The sequence below is a fragment of the Arachis hypogaea genome, chromosome 15, assembly GCF_003086295.3.
Source record: "Arachis hypogaea cultivar Tifrunner chromosome 15, arahy.Tifrunner.gnm2.J5K5, whole genome shotgun sequence".
Classification (NCBI taxonomy): domain Eukaryota; kingdom Viridiplantae; phylum Streptophyta; class Magnoliopsida; order Fabales; family Fabaceae; genus Arachis; species Arachis hypogaea.
Genome location: NC_092050.1, coordinates 154,303,653 through 154,323,515, shown reverse-complemented (window position 1 = coordinate 154,323,515; position 19,863 = coordinate 154,303,653). Strand labels below are relative to the sequence as shown.

Genomic DNA, 19,863 nt, shown 5'->3' with positions numbered 1-19,863 from the left:
TAAAAAATATATATAATATATATTAATTGAAATCAATGATTAAAATAATTGGTGCACCGATACTCTCCGGTGCACTTGAAATGTTTCCAATCCTTTTTAAGGGTAAATATTGCTCTATTTTTTTTAAAAAAAATATATAACTTGTAAATCAAATTAAAACTCAACAAACAAATTAAAGCACTACTTATCATAACAAACTGAGTCAGATTCGAACTCGAGACTTCTAAGCATGAAAAAAAAAATTCACAATTGAGCAATGCTTCTAATAGCATTTAAACTTATGAAATTCAACAAATAATGGTTCATGAATTTCATGTTCTTAGCGGGAATCATCGTATCCATGTACTCTGCATTGTAGGAAATTCTTAAACCAAGTTGCAGACAACTTTGGATATCTTTTCTGGCCATTCTTGAAATCTACAAACACAATTCCATACCTCTGACTGTAGCCGTAATTCCATTCAAAGTTGTCCATTAATGACCATGCAAAATATCCTTTTATGTTTGCACCTTCACTGATCAATATTAAAAAATATTTTCCGAAAATAATATTTTAGTTAATTTTTAGACACAAATAAAATATATAGACAAATAAGGTAAATGATTTTATTAGGAAGTTATGTAAAACAATATATTTAAGAAGAAAACTCACTTGCAGTTATCTGCATATAAAGATAATAGTTGAGAACGATTAAATAACAATTTAGTCAAACATGTTAAATCATCTAATGATTTCAATTATCTTCTTTACATAAAAATAATTACATGTGAATGATTACCTAAATTTAAACCCAACTAAGTTAACTATCATAAGACACATTAATTCTAATTACATGATTGCACTTACTTGATTGCAGTTTGAATATAGTAAAGATGACTATAGAAGAAATCAATTCTGCTTGTGTCATTAAGGGCTTTTTCAAGTGATAGTAAAGGATCATTGGATTCTTCTGTACCTATATAAATTAAATGTAACTAAATCAGAATACATTTTGTTACTGATTTTTTATAAGATCAATAGTTGGTGTGGTGTATATAACTAACTATATATATTACCATTTTCAGTGATGTAGATTAAAGGGTTATTGTAATTTTCTTTAATATAGAGCAAAAGTTCTCTAAGTCCTTCTGGATAAGCACCCTGCCATGATACACAATTACCTTTTCATCCTCAGATCATAAAGACAATTGAAATTAAGATTGAAATGCAAATAAAAGTATACATTACCCTTGCACTCAACTGCACTCCATTAGGCTCAGCTGTCACAATTTCAATTATATCATTATATTAAGATATGATGACATAAATGTTATATTAAAAGTTGTCAGAAGAATTGGTGTTACATGAAACTGATGAAAGAATAACAAGAGAATCAGTGAGGAAACTAGGCCTTGCATCACTTAATTGTGGAGCATCAGTAGCATATTTGGCAGTGTAGTAATTCAAACCAATGAAATCAAAGGATCCTCTTACAAGCCTTGATTCATGTGAAGAGAATTTTGGTAATCTACTTCCCACCAGAGACTTCATGATAACTGGATAATCTCCTCTTGTCAATGGATCCATAAACCTGCACTCTCATTCTTAGTTTGATTCAGCTTTCTTCTTACAATGAATTAAAATCACAAAAAAAGCTACTAACTATAGTTTTGATGTAAACATGTAGTGGTAGAGGCATACCAAGATTCTAGGGAGAATTCAGGTTCTATTTCTAGAGGGCGTGTTTGGTAAGTGACTCAGGACAGAAATGTAGATAGTGAGACAAAAACAAGAAAGAAAAGTTGTGTTTTTATTCATATTTTTACTATCATTAATAATTTTTTGTCTTCAAACAAAGATACTTTATGTATTTTTATACTTATTTCCTTCTCAATATCTTTTCATTATATCTGTATTTTTATCCTAAGATATTTACTAAACCAGGCCTAAAACTCGGTATTTCAGCTTTTGTTTTCTCAACAATCATTTTTGTAGGACACCTATTTTCTTAGTCACCACAAAAAAACACTCATCACATGCAATGAATAATGACTTGTTCTTGTAACGCAAGAGTTTCTCAATTGCTATATACTCTTGTTGATTTACACAAAATGATTTTTTAGGTTCCTAAAGCATATCTACATACCATCCAAGCATGAAATCAAGGGCTCTTTGTGCAGCAAGATGATCCAATTTTGTATCATAGAGTGGCATTATCCAGTGAGAATTTATTGCTATCCCTATCTTACCCTTTTGAGTTTCCTACACACACACAAGAAAATGAAGATTTTGGTCTCAATACTAGTCTTAATTCAGGTTGATCAATTTTCATAATACAAATAAACATAACAAAACCTGATACTTAGTCTTGTAGATGTTAACAGCAGCTGCATGAACTAGTAACTGATAATGTGACACTATATAAGGTTCAGTGGCAGAATCACCACCAGTGCAATTAAGGTTTTGCCATGGTGAACATCTTCCAGGTGCATAAGCTCCATTTGCGTATGCGAATTTTCCGATAGACCATGGCTCGTTGAGTGTGATCCAATGCTTCACTCTGTCTCCAAATTCCTTAAAACAAACCTCGGCATAGTCTCGAAAATCATCACTATAAAAGGGAAAAAAAGAGAGGAAAAGATTAATGTTAAAGGCATGCTGACAAATCTTTTGACAAATATAAGTAAGAAATTTGAATTACACTATCTTAGGACTTAAAAGGCCACCATATTCATCTTCTAAAACTTGAGGGACGTCCCAATGTAAAATAGTCACAGAAGGTTGAATATCTGCATTCAGTTCCAAATGGAAGGTACTAGTATCATATTTTAGGCCTAAATTATTGAAACAGAAAAAGAAAAGATTGAATTAAACAATCAAAGATTTTAGCCACATATACAATATGATGAACCTTTAGCTAGTAGCTCATTGATGAGGTTATTGTAATACTTGATTCCTTCCTTGTTTACACCTCCACTGAGCTTTCCCTCTGCAATTAACCAAAGGTTCTAACGTTTAATTAACTTAATAATAATTAATGAACATTATAATTAAGAGTTAATAGTTTAAATGATCTCTAAAAATATCACATGTAAGTTAATTTGGTCTTCTAAAGATCAGAGACCTCAACAGGACCAATTTAGAGTGTCTTATCTTTCGAGTACTAAAATGACGCGAACCATTTTGACTATTAACTCTTACAATTATTTTGCAAACTTAAGAGTAAACTAGTGTCCTGTTTCTTACTTGGTAGTATTCTGGACCAAGAGATGGAGAATCTATAAGCATCCATGTTTAAATCCTTCATGATCTCAACATCTTCCTGCATTAGCAATGTTTTTCTTTTTTCAGAAGAATCTAAATTATTATGCCTAATTTCTCTGTTCTTGAATTGTTACATACAAGCAAATGATTCAGGTGATTTGAAGTACTGCACCTTGTAGCGATGATATTCATCAATGGCTATGTCGCCATTACTTCTATCAGCTATCTTTTCTGCCATATGCATATGCAGAGTATAATACAAGAAATAAGAATCTATGAACTAAGAGTTCTATATACAACCTTGTAACTCAAAATAATCATAAAATATTTGATTTCATTCATTTCACTCTGTTTTCAAACTGCTTTTCTATGAATCTAAAAGTTTCTATCTATGCACTCATATGAAGAATTAAGCGTACCCAACAATAAAAAACTCTTCTTTTTAACTTCTTCATAAATTAAAAACAAAAGGGTAAAATATTATCAAATATTTTAAAGCAGAATAAAAAAGACCTGGATAATTATGAGTGAAGGTATCCCATATAGATGGTGTTCTGCCACCTATATCTGCAGCACCTTCATACTGAAAATAAAAATATGCATAAACATTGATATACAGCACCAGCATATAAATTAAATTAAAAAAAAAAATCAAAGTTTCACAATACCTGATAAGCAGATGATGAAGTCCCAAAAACAAAACCATCTGGAAAACTGGCTCTGTTGAGAGATGTAGTAGTGGTAACACCATTGTTGAATATGATTGCAGCTTCAATGATTGTTGAGGTAAGAATCAGTGAAGTACTGAGGAGATAATGCACAGTGAAATCCATAACTATAGTGTTGCTTATTTGGTCAACTTGTTCAGTTATAAATGATTGGGGACCTTATAATATATCTGTTAAATAAAGAATTCAATTAAATATGGTTCCTATGAATATTAGTTACTTTTACTACTAGAAAATAAAAGTCAGCACCAATTTTTGTCCGATTTGTTTATCAGTCTTAAATTTAAGATATTGTTTTTTTTTTGGTGACTAAATTTAAGATATTGTTTAATATAAGTAAGTGTTAAATTACAATTATTGCACTCTTTGCAAAATATGTAGAAGTATAATAGTAGTTAGGAATTTAGAATATACACGATAGACTAAATAACTGGATAAATTTTAAATTAATGACAAGCCATATGGATAATAAAATCTTCTCTCCAACTAGGCAATATCGTTAAACACTCTTAAAAACTACTTCGATAAAGACGTTTAAAATATTTCTTTTTAAAGATGTTTTTTAATCATTAAAATTTAATATATATAATCGATTAAATCGTATTATTTTTGTCAAAATTATGCCAGATAAATTAATTTGACTGAAAAATGGTAAATCAAATTTTAAATCGGTTTAAATTAATATTATTTTTTATAAAAAATATCTACAATACCTCTATTGTAGAAAATGACTAAAATATTCTTATTATATATATTAATTTTGAAAATCCTAAATTCTAACCCTTTTCTTCTCTATCATTATAGGATTAGGATTTAGAAATTTTAAAATTAATATATATATATATATATATATATATATATATATATATATAATAGGAGTATTTTAGTTATTTTTTATAATAGGGATATTATAGTCATTTTATATAAAAAAATATTAATTTATACCGATTCAAAATTTAATTTATTAATTTTTTGGCTAAGTTGATTTGTCTGCTCTAATTTTAATAAAAATAGCATAGTTTAATTGATTATATGTGTTAAATTTTAATTTTTAAAAAAATATCTTTAAAAAAATGTATTTTTGACATCTTTATCTAAGTGACTCTCAATATATTTTATATGATTTTAAAAACACTTTAATAATTGCACTTTTTTATTTTATAACTTATAAGTGCATTAGAAATAGAAGAAATTACTCTAAAGAATGTTAGGAGAAATAAATAAAAAATATTTTGTATTAAAATTATTAAAAATTATTAGCTTATGTCATATTTGCCTATTTGGAAAAAAGAACCAAGTTTTACTGCAGATAAACAACTGTATTTTAATTTTTTTTCTCATTTATTCGAAAAATTTTTTTCCTTAATTCGCATTTACCTATTGGAAAAAAAAAATCTAGCTATGCAAATATACACTTAATTCTGCACTTGAATAGTTGAATTCTGTAATTCTGGTCTTTGACTTTAGTCACTAAAATTTTGTAATTTTGCACTAAAATTTTACAATTATGCACCTAAACAATAAAATATCAGACCCATCAATGTGGCCGAATAGTAAGCATTTACAGCTTCAATGGTGCTGTCTTGATCCTTTCCATGATATTTAAATCATTGTTCAAATGCAATGTGTATAATTTTTTTAATTCAAATTATGTTCTCCTCTTAAGTTCATGAAATCTGCTATAATAGAAAAAGCATTATCGCCTGAGCCTTTTACTTCACACCCATAGGATCAGAAATTCAGAATTAGGTCGTTAATCAAAGGGGGGCCAAAAATTAATGTGACTAATAAAAGAACCAAACAAATGATAATATCATTTCAAGAAAAGCTATCTCCTCGATCAGCAATCAACAAAGGCAACCTTGTATATTTCACAATAAAATAGTATCCGTATTTTGGATTTAGCCTCTATAAATATACTAGTATATCTTACTATTTTATGTAATTCGTTAATTATATACCAGTAACGTATTTTTAAACTAACTTTAGTTAGGATATCTTTATGATCTTGCCTGGGAAATAGGTCGGCTTCAATTCCTCAAGGTCAGCCAAGCTATATGCTACAAGATTGGACGTCCACTCTTCAGAGTCCGAATTTTCCTTTCTCGTTGTAGATGTGAAGGTGTGAGTAATACAAAAGGGGTGGAGTGTACCTGCAAAGGCACTCCAATGCTTAAGTCAGTTATGGTGTTAATTCAGAGTGAATGAGAAAAGATACTTTACCTTCTTTTATAAATATTTAATTGTCCGTTATATTCTAGATGATTATTTGACCGTTCTTGATAATTGGTTTTGTAACCGACTTTATTCATACCGTTTGAGACGTCAGTTATAATGTCATTAATTTTGCCGAGTTATAATTCATAAGGGCCGAACAATAACGGCAAAGACGAGTTATGATGATGGTCGGTTATGATTTGTATTAATGGTGACCATATCACAGCCCCAAGCTTAGCCTGAGGAGGATTTTAATGAAGCAGGTTGAGCTTTATTTTTTTGATGAGTTATAACTCGGCTTGTGTAGGTTAGTGGATGAGCCCCCAGATCAACTTACTTCATTAAAAGATGATTCAGTGGTTTGAAATGTGGGTACGTGGGGAGTCGTGTCCGTTATTTCCTGATGAAAGAGAAGGAATAATGGTTGCATTTAATTTTTGCGGTTTCCCAATGTTTGGTTCACTGTTTGATGTGGCTTTGGAAGTGGGGGGTGATTATTTGGAACGTTTTGTTCCTTTAATTCTTCGAATCTCTTCAGATTTTCCTGGGTGTTTTGTTGGCTGTTGGTTATATGCTTGCTTTCTTTTGAAGAATGAGTAAGAGAGGTATGAGTCTCTTTTTCTGTTTCTTATCCATTTCTGTGCTTTCTCCTGTGTTTTTCGTTTTTTCCTTTCTTCTTCTACTGCTTTTCGATCTAATGGGGTTTGGGAAAGAGAAGAAGGATAGGGTGGATTGGTCGTATGATTGGGTAGGGGAAGATGTTAAATCACGGGTTTCACTTTTTTCTGATGAAGCGGCGGTGAGGGAGGTGGATGTGAATAAAATAGTGAGGGTAGGTTCCGGAGTCAAGGTGGAGTTGTTACCATGTAATGTGGATGATAGGGTTTATCACCGAGAGTGGGGGTTTGGGTTCTTTTACATGCATAGCTGTGTGCTTGAAGAGTTGCGGGTTAGGCTTCCGTTTACGGAGTTTGAGTGTCAAGTTCTTAAGCGGCTCAACTGTGCTCCCTCACAGCTTCATCCAAATGGATGGGCTTTCCTTCGATCTTTTGAGGTTTTGATGGAGTTTCTGGAGGAAGTGCCGTCTGTGGATTTGTTCTTTTCCTTATTTCAAGCTAAAGGTGTTTGGAAAGGAGGTTGGGTAAATTTCAATAGCACTCTGGGATTTGGGATTTTTAGACTGTACAAATCTTCTTTTAAAGACTTCAAGGAGATGTATTTTAAAGTTAAGAGTTCAGAAGAGGATTTTCCGTTTTTTATTGATGAAAATCTTGCTGGGAAATTTTCCCTCTTTTGGTGCTCGGAGCCGCAAAATATACTCGGTCCGGAGGTTATATCGCCGAGGAATGAGTGTCTGATAGAATTTTTGGTGGAGAATATTGATCGAAAAAATTTGATATCGATGTATGAGTTGCTGAAGTGGGAAGAGGATAAGGGTGCTGTTGTAGAGTATCTAGGTGAGTTTCTAGGGTTTATGTTGATGTTTGTGTTTCTTGCTGAAAAACTCTAACACGATATGTTTTCTTCAGGTGGGAAGTATCCTGGCGTTTCTGCTGCATCGCTAAGGACGCGGTTTAAGAATAAAAATTTGGAGAAGGAGGTGTCGTCATCTAATGCTGAGAAGGTTGTTGGTACTGGCGAGGTTTCGCAGCCTCGTCAAGGGCGGAGGAAAGTTATCGCGAAGAAAAGGAAGAAGTCCGAGCTTGTGGAATTATCAGATGATTCTGATGAGAAAGAGTTTGGGGTTCCTCTTGAAGAGTTACAGGCTTTTATGGGGAATCAAAAAAGGCTGCACGAGATTTCTGAGGAAAGTGAGGCGTTTTCGGTGTGGGGAAAGGAATATCCTTACATGGCTGTTGTGGATGAGTATTGCCAATCATCGGCCGATGTAACTCTTGCCAAGGAGGTCGGGGATGTGGCTGTTGGGCAATATATGCAGGTAACAAGTTATTGATGTTTTCCTTATTTTTCCTTTTGTTTTCTTATGAGTTTGTTTTGCCCTCCAGGTTGTTGGGTTGCGCCTTGCAAGTCTGGGTCGAAGTCAGGAATTGAAACATAAGGGAGTGGCTGCTGAGAAAGGTGAGGTATCTGTTTTGAAGGAAGAGTTGATTAAGTGTAAGAATCTTGCTGCTGAGCTTCAAGCTCGTTTGACTGAGACCGAGAAGTTGCTGAGGGAGACTAAGGAAAGTTATGCTAAGGATGTTGAGGATTTGAAGAAGAAGGAAAGCGATCTGGTGAACGTGCAAAATCGGTTGATTGAGGTGACTGCTCAGCTTAAGGATATGGAGAAGAAAAAGGTGGATGAGATTTTGGACTCGTTTGTTGAAGGTTTTGAAAGGGCAAGGTTGCAGGTGAAGTTTTTGGTTCCGGATGCCGATCTTTCTGGCATGGATCCTGGGAAGATAGTTCGAGATGGTCAGTTGATTGAGGATGATGGGGATGCGGAAGATGAGGCCGATAATGTTTAGGTTGTTATGAAAAGACCTTTGTGAATTTGTTTTTTGTTATTGTAATCTGACTGTTTTTTGTAAGCGGATAATAGTATGGCTCCTGTTTTTTAGCCTTTTTAAAATTGACTTGTTTGAAAATTTGGTGCTTTTTATAAAAAGCTGTTTGCATTGTTCGGATATATTTCCAAGTTTATTGGCGTTTTAGAATTATTTGATAATTGCCTTTGGAGCTTGGACGAGAATTGGCATTTGTCCGAGCTGGATTGATAGTTTGATAAGATCGATTTGATAGAAAGGATAGGACATTTGTTCGTCCCTTATATATTCGGAATTGTTTCATACAAAGGTGCAGGTAGGCTAGCCTCGTTAAAACCTCTCCAAGCAAAACCTTTTGGGATAAAATCTTGGCAGTAGGAAAAAGAGTACAAGCCTGTCCCTGTCTTTTTAACTATAAAATTTCTTTAAGGAAGATACATTCCATGTACTAGGTAAGAGGTTACCATCTAGTGTTTCTAATTTGTATGCTCCTTGGCCGAGTGCTTGGGATACTCGGTATGGACCATCCCAATTGGCTGCGAGCTTTCCATGTGTTGGTGGTTTCCGAACAGTTTCGGTTTTGCGGAGAACTAGATCTCCTGTGACGAAGTTTCTGTTTCTCACCGCTTTGTTGTATTGTCGAGCTATGGCTTGCTGCGCTGCGCGTTGCCTCAATGTGGCTATGTCTCTTATTTCTTCGATCACGTCGAGCTCGGATTTCCGAGCCTCGTCCTGATTGTTGATGTAAGTTCGGATAGAGTTCTGGGAGATCTCCAGGGGTATCATGGCCTCTGAGCCATATACCAATCTGAATGGTGTCTCCTTTGTTGATGTTTGTGGGGTGGTGTTGTATTCCCAAAGTACTTTAGGTATTAATTCGGCCCAGAGTCCTTTGGCCTCGTCTAGTTTCTTCTTTAGTGCATGTAAGATGACTTTGTTTGCGGCTTCAGCTTGGCCGTTCGTTTGGGGATGTTCCACAGAGGCGAAGTGTTGTTTTATTTTTAGATTCTGCAAAAAAGCTTGAAATTTTTGATCGGCAAACTGGCGACCATTGTCAGTTGTAATATGCTGAGGTATGCCGAAACGGCAAATAATGTTCTTCCAAACAAATGTGATTGTTTGTTGTGATGTTATTTTTGCTAAAGGTTGGGCCTCCACCCATTTGGAGAAATAATCAATTCCGACAATAAGATATTTTACCTGGCCCGGTGCCGTAGGGAACGGCCCGAGTATATCTAGACCCCATTGGTTGAATGGCCAACTGATGTCTGCGTGATGTAACTGTTCGGCAGGTATGTGTATCAGGGGTGCATGTCTTTGGCAATTGTTGCATGTCCTGATTTTCTGTTTGCTGTCGTGTGTTAAAGTCGGCCAGAAAAATCCAGCCCGGAGGACCTTTGATGCTAGGCTCCGAGCTCCTGTGTGTGTCCCGCAGATTCCCTCGTGTGCCTCGGCTAAAGCTATTTCTGCTTCGGATTTGTTGAGACATTTGAGTAGTGGCCGGGTATAACCTCGTCGATACAGTTCTCCATTTAGGATTGTGAAGAAGGATGCTTGCCGCCGAAATTTTTTACTGTTTTCGACCCCTTCTGGTACAACACCTGTTTCTAGATAGTGTATAAAGTTCGTCCCCCAATCTGTTTCCTATGAAACACTTAATACATTTATCAGAGTAACAGTGGGTGATGTTATTGTGAACTGGTGTAGTGTGGTTAGCGTAGACTGAGTACTGCCGAGCTTAGATAAGAGATCTGCTCTCTGGTTTTGTTCTCGAGGAATATGTTCTATTTCAAATTTGATAAATTTCTTTGAAAGTTTCTTTACTAGTAGCAGGTATTTAGAGAGTAGAGGATCTTTTACCTGGAAGAGGTTATTTACCTGCTGTACGACTAACAAAGAGTCACAATATACCTTGATCGTCGATATTTGAAGATCTGAGCAAAGTCTGAGTCCGGCGAGTAGTGCTTCATACTCGGATTGGTTGTTGCTTGCTTTGAAGGCTAAGTGTATTGAGTGTTCCAATATGAATCCGTCGTCGGCTTCAAGACGAATTCCTGCACCACAGCCTTCTTGATTTGAGGAGCCGTCGACAAATAAAATCCATTGTTTTGCATGATCTTCTTCAGATGGTATGGTAAGTTCGGCAATGAAATCTGCCAGGAATTGTGACTTGATTGGTCCTCTGGATTGGTATCTGATGTCGAATTCAGACAGTTCGACTGCCCATTTAATTAGTCGTCCTGCAACTTCTGGTTTGTATAGCACTTGTCTTAGTGGGTGATCTGTTCTGACATGGATAACGTGGCTCTGGAAATAAGGTCGGAGACGTCACGCCGAGAATATAAGTGCCAACGCGAGCTTTTCAATTCTTGGATAATTAAGTTCGGCATGCTGTAGAGTTTTGCTAACAAAGTACACTGGATGCTGAACTTTGCTTCTTTCTGTAACAAGGGCTGAGCTTATTGCCCAATCAGTTACCAATAAATATAGAAATAAATCCTCCCCTTGTATGGGTTTTTGTAGAATCGGCGGTTGTGAGAGTGTTGTTTTTAATTTTGAAAAGGCCCTCTCACAATCGTCGTTCCACTCGAATTTACTTTTCTTTTTTATTGTTTGGAAAAAAGGAACAGAAGTTGAAGCTAAACAGGGAACAAATCTGGAAAGTGCGGCAAGGCGTCCTGTGAGGCGCTGAACTTCTTTTACTGTTTTGGGGCTGGCCATGTCTAGCACTGCTTGGCATTTGTCTGGGTTTGCCTCTATTCCCCTGCACGTCAGCATGAAGCCTAAGAACTTACCCCCTTGGACGGCGAAGGCACATTTCTCGGGGTTGAGGCGCATGTTGTATCTGCGGATTTGGCCGAATATTTCTGTTAGGTCTGTGATGTGGTTATCTCCGGTTTTTGTCTTGGCGACCATGTCGTCGACATAAACTTCGATATTCCTGCCGATTTGTTTGACGAACACTTTATCCATAAGACGTTGGTAAGTTGCACCTGCGTTCTTTAATCCAAATGGCATAACTTTATAACAATAATTGACGAAATCAGTGATGAAAGCCGTTTTATCTTGGTCGGAGGGGTGCATGAGTATTTGATTATACCCTGAATACGCGTCCATAAAACTTAAAGTAGCGTAGCCCGATGCGTTGTCTACTAAAGAGTCTATGGACGGTAGAGGGTAGGAATCCTTTGGACATGCTTTGTTTAAATCAGTGAAATCGACGCACATGCGCCACTTACCGTTTTGTTTCCTTACCATTACCACATTGGCTAGCCAGGTAGTGAATCTGATCTCTTTGATAAATTCGGCGTTGATGAGCTTTTGTGTTTCCTCCAGTGATGCTTTCCTTTTTTCTTTGCCGAGTTTTCGTTTCCTCTGTTGGATTGGTTGGGCTGAGGAGTTTATTGCTAGTTTATGACTGATGACTTGTGGGTCAATGCCGGGCATGTCAGCAGGTTTTCAGGCAAAAAGCTCGGCGTTTTCTTGTAGGAAGGATGTTATGGCCTGTAACTCAGCCGTGTTGATTGATGTACCTACATATGTGAATTTGTTAGGGTCATTGTTGAAATATACTTTTTGTAAGTCGTCGGATGGTTTCGGGCGCTCGAGGAAATCAGCTCTTGGGTCGAGGTCGGCCAGTATGCCTTCCTTCTGGTTGAGGTCGACATTGTTGACTTGTTGTGTTGAACGGTTTTGGAATTTTAAACTGATGTTGTAACACTGTCGCGCCTCCTTATGGTCTCCATGGATTGTTGCGACCTGATCGCCCTGCACTGGAAACTTCACACAGAGATGAACTGTAGATACAATGGCGCCGAATTTATTCAAAAAAGGTCGGCCAAGAATAAGGTTATATGGGCTGGAACAATCCACTACTAAATATTGAATATCATTAGTTTTTGAAAAGGGTTGCTCACCCAGTGTGGTCTGTAACCACACTGATCCGAGTATTGGAACTCGTTCTCCTGAGAAGCCGACCAAGTCACCTCCTGCGGTCTGTAGCACGTTGTCGCTGAGCTCATCTTTTGAAATGTGGAGTAAAACAGAACGTCGGCACTGCTCCCAGGATCCAAGAGGACTTTTTTCACTAATAGGTCTCCCAGCTGGAGTGTGATTACCACAGGGTCATCCAGATTTTTTATGTTGGAGTTAAGGTCGGCCTGTGTGAAAGTGACCTCTGGTTGTGGGTTATTGATTGCTACATCTTGCTTTGGTCCTTCTACCGAGCATATTGCTCGGAACGACCTTTTTCTTGCCGAGTTTGAGTATCCCCCACTTGTGTATCCTCCTGAAATACAATTGATTATACCTCGTGGCCTTTCATATTGGCTTGAAGCTGCCTTCTCTTTTCCTCGATTTTGTTCGGAGAGGTCGTTTGTTGTGGAACTGTGGCTGCGCTTTTGGATGTGACCACTAATGTATTTGTCTAGGTGTCCTTGTCTTGCTAGTCGTTCTAAGAGATCTTTGGCGACCACACAATCATCAGTGTTGTGGCCGTGTTTTTTGTGGAAAGTACAGTACTTTGATTTGTCCACATGCTTTGCATCCTGGTATGTGCCGGCCTTTCTTGGTGGCTTAATTAGTTTGGAGTTCAAGATCTCCTTAATTATGTCCTCCCTCTTGGTGTTGAACTGCGTATAAGAATCAAATCTGGGTGTTAGTTTAAAACTTTTCTTAATGGTTGAACTCTTATCTTCTTCGCGGAAGTGTGACTTGTCAGATTTCCGAGCTTGTCTGAGCTCCTCGATGTCAATTTGTCCTTTTGCTTTCTCTCGAAATTCTGCTAGAGTCTTCGGTTTTGCTACTGCGATTGTTTCCTGGAATTTCCCAGGTCGGAGGCCGCTTTTAATTGCGTGTAGATGGACCTCGGGATGGAGATCTGGTATGTTGATTGCGACCTTGGTAAAGCGAGTCATATAGTCCTTTAGGCTTTCGTTTGTTCCTTGCTTGATGGTGTTCAGGTAATCGGAATCGTGCAAGTATATTGCAGATCCGGCGAAATGTTCTTCGAATAACTTCGCCAGCTGATAAAAGCGCGAAATGGAACCTGCAGGCAAAGCACACAACCAATCAAGTGCAGGACCGTCTAAATAATTCGGAAAACAACGACATAAAACTGTATCTGATGCACTATTGACGATCATTATTGATCGGAATTTCTTTATGAACTTCCTTGGGTCTCCGAGTCCATCGTAGGGCGTGAGGGTCAACGGCAGAGTGAACCTCTTCGACAGTTCGAAATTCATTACTTCTTCTGTGAAAGGGCCTACAAGGTCCTCAGATTCTTCTTTCTTGTCTTCGTGCTGCTGCTCTTCATGTTGAGCGGTTTCTGAAACATGGGTCGGTTGGGATTGATGTTCCTCGTCCTCCGCCTGTTGGCGATGAGCATCATTGTGTTCAATCCGAGCATGATTTAGTTCGGCAATTTGAGCAGCCATTATTTGGTTCTCGTCAGCCATCCGCTGATTAGCTTGTTGTAGCTCAGCTACCATTCGCATGAGTTCGGACAGTGATGGAGGCGGTACGTCAGCCATGGATGTAGATGAAAATGATGAGACCAAAAGAAAAATATGATTTCCTCGGCCCCACGGTGGGCGCCAATTGATCTTGCCTGGGAAATAGGTCGGCTTCAATTCCTCAAGGTCAGCCAAGCTATATGCTGCAAGATTGGACGTCCACTCCTCAGAGTCCGAATTTTCCTTTCTCGTTGTAGATGTGAAGGTGTGAGTAATACAAAAGGGGTGGAGTGTACCTGCAAAGGCACTCCAATACTTAAGTCAGTTATGGTGTTAATTCAGAGTGAATGAGAAAAGATACTTTACCTTCTTTTATAGATATTTAATCGTCCGTTATATTCTAGATGATTATTTGACCGTTCTTGATAATTGGTTTTGTAACCGACTTTATTCATACCGTTTGAGACGTCAGTTATAATGTCATTAATTTTGCCGAGTTATAATTCATAAGGGCCGAACAATAACGGCAAAGACGAGTTATGATGATGGTCGGTTATGATTTGTATTAATGGTGACCATATCACTTTATATTTCGAAATAAATTAAATTAAAATATAAGTGAAAAATACTTAATTATCAAATGCATCCCACGAAAATTTATACTTACTTTAAAATAAATGATGTACTGGTTTATTTTAGCTATGCTAATTTCAGATTTTTACTTCGCCATAAATTAATTCTTTTTTTTTTTATTAAAGATATGAGACTCGAACCCACAACTTCTTAATTGAATATGGAGAGAGAGAGACTATGCCATTTGAACTATTACTCATTGGCCGCCATAAATTAATTTCCAACAACTTTAAGTGTTTAATTTTATAATCATCATGGCAGTAAAAGGTGCTAATTTAATCCGTTACCAATCTAATCTATTGCGGATAGGGTCTCAATTAATTCACAACGGGAGTAAGTATAAGTTAGGTCTCAATTAATTCACTGCGAGCAAAGTTGAGTACGAAGTGGGTTGAATATCAACCCTATTTGACAAATCTAATACCTCTCCCTTAATGTAAAAAATTTTTATTATTGAATCAAAATCATCAATAGATAATTTAACATTTTTATTTATATAAAAATTAATTTTATTTTAGTGATATATAAATACAACATAATATTATAATATTTTATTTATGTTTGTGTTATTAATTTAAAAATTTTTTTATATGAATTAAATATTTAATGATTATATTGTTTATAAGACGATTGTGTTGTTTGAGAAATAATTATGTTGTTTAATTTGTATTAAATTTTTAATTTGTATGTTCGTTAGGTTATATAATAATATTGTATATTTTTTAAAATTCGCGAGTGAGTTAGGGTTGGCAAATTCTACCCATTGTCACTCCTACACTGCAGGATAGTATTTTTTATAAGATGATGAGGAGGATGATGAGAAGAGGAAGATAAAAATTTTAAATTATGTAAAATTTATTAAAAAAATAACACTAAAATTGTTTAAGCTCAACACACAAAATTTTTTAATTTTGACATTAAAATTTTTTAACAATGACACAGAAGATTTCTGAACTAATTAAAAATTATTAGAAATAAAAATAACACCAAAATTTCTTAAAAATAATATCAAAATTTTTCTTAATATATCTTTTTTTTATTTTTTTCTTCATATTTTTTCTTTTTTTTCCCTACTAACATGTTTCTCTTTTTTTCTTCATATTCTGTTATTAATATAAATTTTTTCTATATTTTTTTATATTTTACTTTAAAATGGAGGATTTTATCTAAATAATTGTGTTAAAATTGAATTGAATACTCCTAAGTCATAAACAATAATCTGTCTTGCAATGTGACATAGAGACTTAAATTTTATGTTTATCGTGATAAAATTTTAGTGTTATTTCTATTTTATTCCTATATTTTATGTGAAAATTTTGGTTTTTTTTCTTTTTATTTATTTTTTTTTTGTGTTCTATTTTTTTTATTGTTTATAAAATTTTTAAAAATATACAAACAAAGAGAGTAAATAAGAATATAAAAAAATGATATAAAAACAAAAAAACATGCTGATGATGACAATAGTGAACAAGAAGATAATTTTGTGTAGGATATAGATTATTAGTTTATATTTATTTTCTATTTTTAACTAAAGATAGAAAAATTCAAACCCATAATTTTTTAAATAAATATAAAAAAATTATATCATTTAAATTATAACTCATTACATATTATTAATTTATTACCCTTGTTTAAATTAAGTCAAGAAATATTTTTCTATTGGTGAATAAGATAAGAATTCCACAGTCTTGTCTTGCTCTTGCCCCACTCCATAAAGACAAAGTAATACATGACAGCCGCATAAAATATTTAAAATCCATAAACAATTTTTAAAGATTGTTTTCTTCGTCATTCCAGTTGGCAAAAGTACTAGCACTAATCTCGTCATTTTACTCTGCTTAATTAAAAAAAAAAAATCTTATTTTCACCAAACCAGAATTCATCGTCTTGGGCAAGAAAACAAATATGAGAATCAAATAAAAAATTAATTATTAAATTAATTATTAGTATAAAATTATTTATATTAATATATAATATAAATTTACAGAAAGATCATTTTGATCGTGAGTTATTTGCACCTGAGGAGATCATATTAATTCTCCTAAAAGATAGTCTTCGCTGTGAAGTTGTTTGCTCATTTCAGGTTTATGAAAAACAATAGTCATTATTTCATCATTGAGTAATAGTTAAAGATGTTGTAATATGAATATCAACCTGTTCTTTTAGAAAAGCCTTTTTATAATTAGCAATCCATTTCAATAGAATGATAGAAGAAAGTTCATCAGTAGTAATTATTTTTAGAATGTTTATAATTGCTGACCCTCTAGCATTATTTGTGAACATAAATAACTGTTAAATCTGTGAAAAAGATAGCACAAGATCTCCCTCTTTTAAAAATTCTCAACACAGGAAAAAAGACATTACAAACATATACTAATGATAAATTCTGGAGAGCAGTGTTATTTGAGAAAATTAATATATATATTAAAATTAATTAATTAATATATATTTATATATAAATATATAATAATTAATTTAATAATATCATTTATATTTTATGCGTATATATTTTTTTTATAAAAAATTATACTTGATAATATAATTTGATTATTTAAAAAAATAAAAAATAAAAATATAATTATATTAAATATATATTAAAATTAATTATAACATAAAATATATATTAAAATATAAAATAAATTAAATAATTCGTATATTTATATATTAATTTTAATGTAAAAATAATATTTTTTTAAAAATATATTTTAATTTCAACTTTCTCCAATGGAATGGCATACTTCCAGTCTTCCACGACCTTTTTTTTTTTTCGGGACAAGCCGTACTTCCATGACATATTCTTCCGCGTGTGATCACGCAACTTCACTGCAGCTCACTCCAGCTCCTTAACTGCGACCAAAAAAAAAAAAAACAACTGATAGAAAGAATGGAGGAACTGAAGCCAAGTGCTGCAAACTCTTCACCTCTCACCCCACTCGGTTTCTTGGACAGAGCAGCAACTGTTTACGGCGACACACCTTCCGTTATCTATGACGCCGTTACCTTCACCTGGTCTCAAACTCGCCGTCGCTGCCTCCAGCTGGCCTCTGCTCTCTCTTCCCTTAAAATCTACCGCGGCGACGTCGTTTCCGTCGTGGCACCAAACATACCCGCCACCTACGAGCTCCACTTCGCCGTCCCCTTCGCCGGCGCAATCATCAACATAATCAACACACGCCTACGCGCCAGAACCCTCTCCGCTGTCCTCCGTCACGCCGAGTCCAAGCTCGTCTTTGTGGACGTAGCCTCACGTGATGTCGTCATCGAAGCTCTCTCTTTGTTCCCCGAAAATAATCCCCGCCGTCCGATCCTCATCCTTATAGAGGACGATGCGGTCGAGCACCTAACTCCATCATCCACCGTTCATTTCGAAGACACGTATGAAGGCTTAATCTCCAAGGGAGATCCGAATTTCAAGTGGTTATACCCTAACAGCGAGTGGGACCCGTTGAGACTAAACTACACCTCCGGAACGACGTCGTCTTCACCCCAAGGAGTAGTTCACTCCCACAGAGGAACCTTTGTTATCACCGTTGACTCGTTGATGGATTGGGAGGTTCCGAAACAAGCGGTCTTTCTCTGGACCTTAGCGATGTTCCACGTTAACGGATGGTGCTTCCCGTGGGGGATCGCTGCCGTTGGAGGGACGAACATCTGCGTCCGCAAATTCGACGCGCCGATCGTGTTTTCTCTCATCACGAGCCACCGCGTGACTCACATGTGTGCCTCGCCGGTGCTGCTTAACATGCTAACAAACACTCCCGACAACAAGCCGTTGGAGAATCCCGTCCACATCCTCACCGCCGGAGCGCCGCCTCCTCCGGCGGTGATCCAGCGAACGGAGTCTTTAGGATTCATAGTCAGCCACGGGTACGGCCTGACCGAGACTGGAGGAGTGGTCGTGTCGTGCGCGTGGAAGAGAAAGTGGAACCGTTTTCCGGCGGCGGAGAGGGCGAGGTTGAAGGCGCGGCAGGGAGTAAGAACATGCCTAATGACGGAAGTGGACGTGGTTACAAGCGCGGGAGAGAGCGTGAAGCACGACGGGGTAACGCTGGGTGAGGTAGTTATCCGCGGAAGCTGCGTGATGCTTGGATACCTTAAGGACCCCGAAAGAACAAAAAACCGTTTGAAAAACGGTTATTTCTACACTGGCGATGTTGGTGTGATCCATGAAGACGGTTACTTGGAAATAAAGGATAGGTTAAGCGACGTCATAACCACGGGTGGCAAGAATCTGAGCAGTGTGGAGGTGGAATCTGTTCTTTACATGCACCCGGCGGTGAAAGAGGCAGCGGTGGTGGCGAGGCCGGACGAGTACTATGGTCAGACGCCGTGCGCGTTCGTGAGTTTGAAAGAGGGGTTGGTGGTGACAGAGGAGGAGATAATTGAGCATTGCAGGAAGAACATGGCAACTTATATGGTCCCCAAAACGGTGGCGTTTAGGGAGGAGCTTCCAAAGAGTTCCACTGGGAAGATTAAAAAGACTGTGCTGAGACAAATTGCGCAAGAAATGGGATCCATCCCATATCAAAATGTGAATAATAATTACTCCATGTTGTCTTAGACTGGAATCTTTGTATTTTGTAATAATACATATGGAAAGTGGAAAAATGAATGAGGGGTATTTTTACGTGAAACGGTGAAAACTTTCAGCTATCAGTAATCTACATCTAACAATGACAATTTTTATATTTTTTAATTATACTGTTGAACATGAATATATGATTGTAGCTTCAATGATTGTTGAGCTAGAATCAGTAAAATACTGGGGAGATAATGCTTAATGAAAGCCGTGACTTTGGGGTTGCTTATTTGGTCAACTTAGTTCAGTCTTGCATTATAGGTGGGGACCTTATATACCTCTTAAATAAAGAATTCAATTGAATATGGTTCCCATGAATATTAGTTACTTTACTAGAGAATAGAACTCAGCACCAATTTATAAAAAAACAACTATAAAATTTGTTAAAATAACCTTAAATATGTTCTAGAAATATTTTCAATAATCTTGTATTATCCACGTTTTATATTTTCTTTTCTTTTTTAGTTAATTCAGGTTTTATAATATTAAAAAATTATTCCAATAAAGATGCTAAGAATAT

General features: G+C 35.9%; 2 protein-coding genes across 3 annotated transcripts; one reads left to right on the top strand and one right to left on the bottom strand.

Annotated features, from left to right (window-relative positions):
* Positions 1-170: 170 nt before the first annotated feature.
* Positions 171-4,179, bottom strand: LOC112751534 (cyanogenic beta-glucosidase). Of its 2 annotated transcripts, none has more exons than XM_025800693.3 (13): positions 3,913-4,179; positions 3,758-3,827; positions 3,417-3,475; positions 3,227-3,302; positions 2,892-2,969; positions 2,682-2,769; positions 2,336-2,591; positions 2,127-2,242; positions 1,345-1,571; positions 1,229-1,260; positions 1,057-1,141; positions 848-956; positions 171-515 (listed from the first exon to the last, which is right to left on the bottom strand). In XM_025800693.3, the coding sequence occupies exons 1-13, from the start codon at positions 4,075-4,077 to the stop codon at positions 320-322; spliced, it is 1,557 nt and encodes a 518-aa protein (XP_025656478.1). In that variant the 5' UTR covers positions 4,078-4,179; the 3' UTR covers positions 171-319. The 2 variants fall into 2 exon arrangements, with proteins under 2 accessions (XP_025656478.1, XP_072073375.1); XM_072217274.1 differs by having other exon boundaries at positions 171-417.
* Positions 4,180-17,445: 13,266 nt separating this feature from the next.
* LOC112751530 (2-methylpropanoate--CoA ligase CCL4) lies at positions 17,446-19,398 on the top strand. Its single transcript, XM_025800689.3, has one exon. The coding sequence runs from the start codon at positions 17,649-17,651 to the stop codon at positions 19,323-19,325; it is 1,677 nt and encodes a 558-aa protein (XP_025656474.1). The 5' UTR covers positions 17,446-17,648; the 3' UTR covers positions 19,326-19,398.
* Positions 19,399-19,863: the final 465 nt, after the last annotated feature.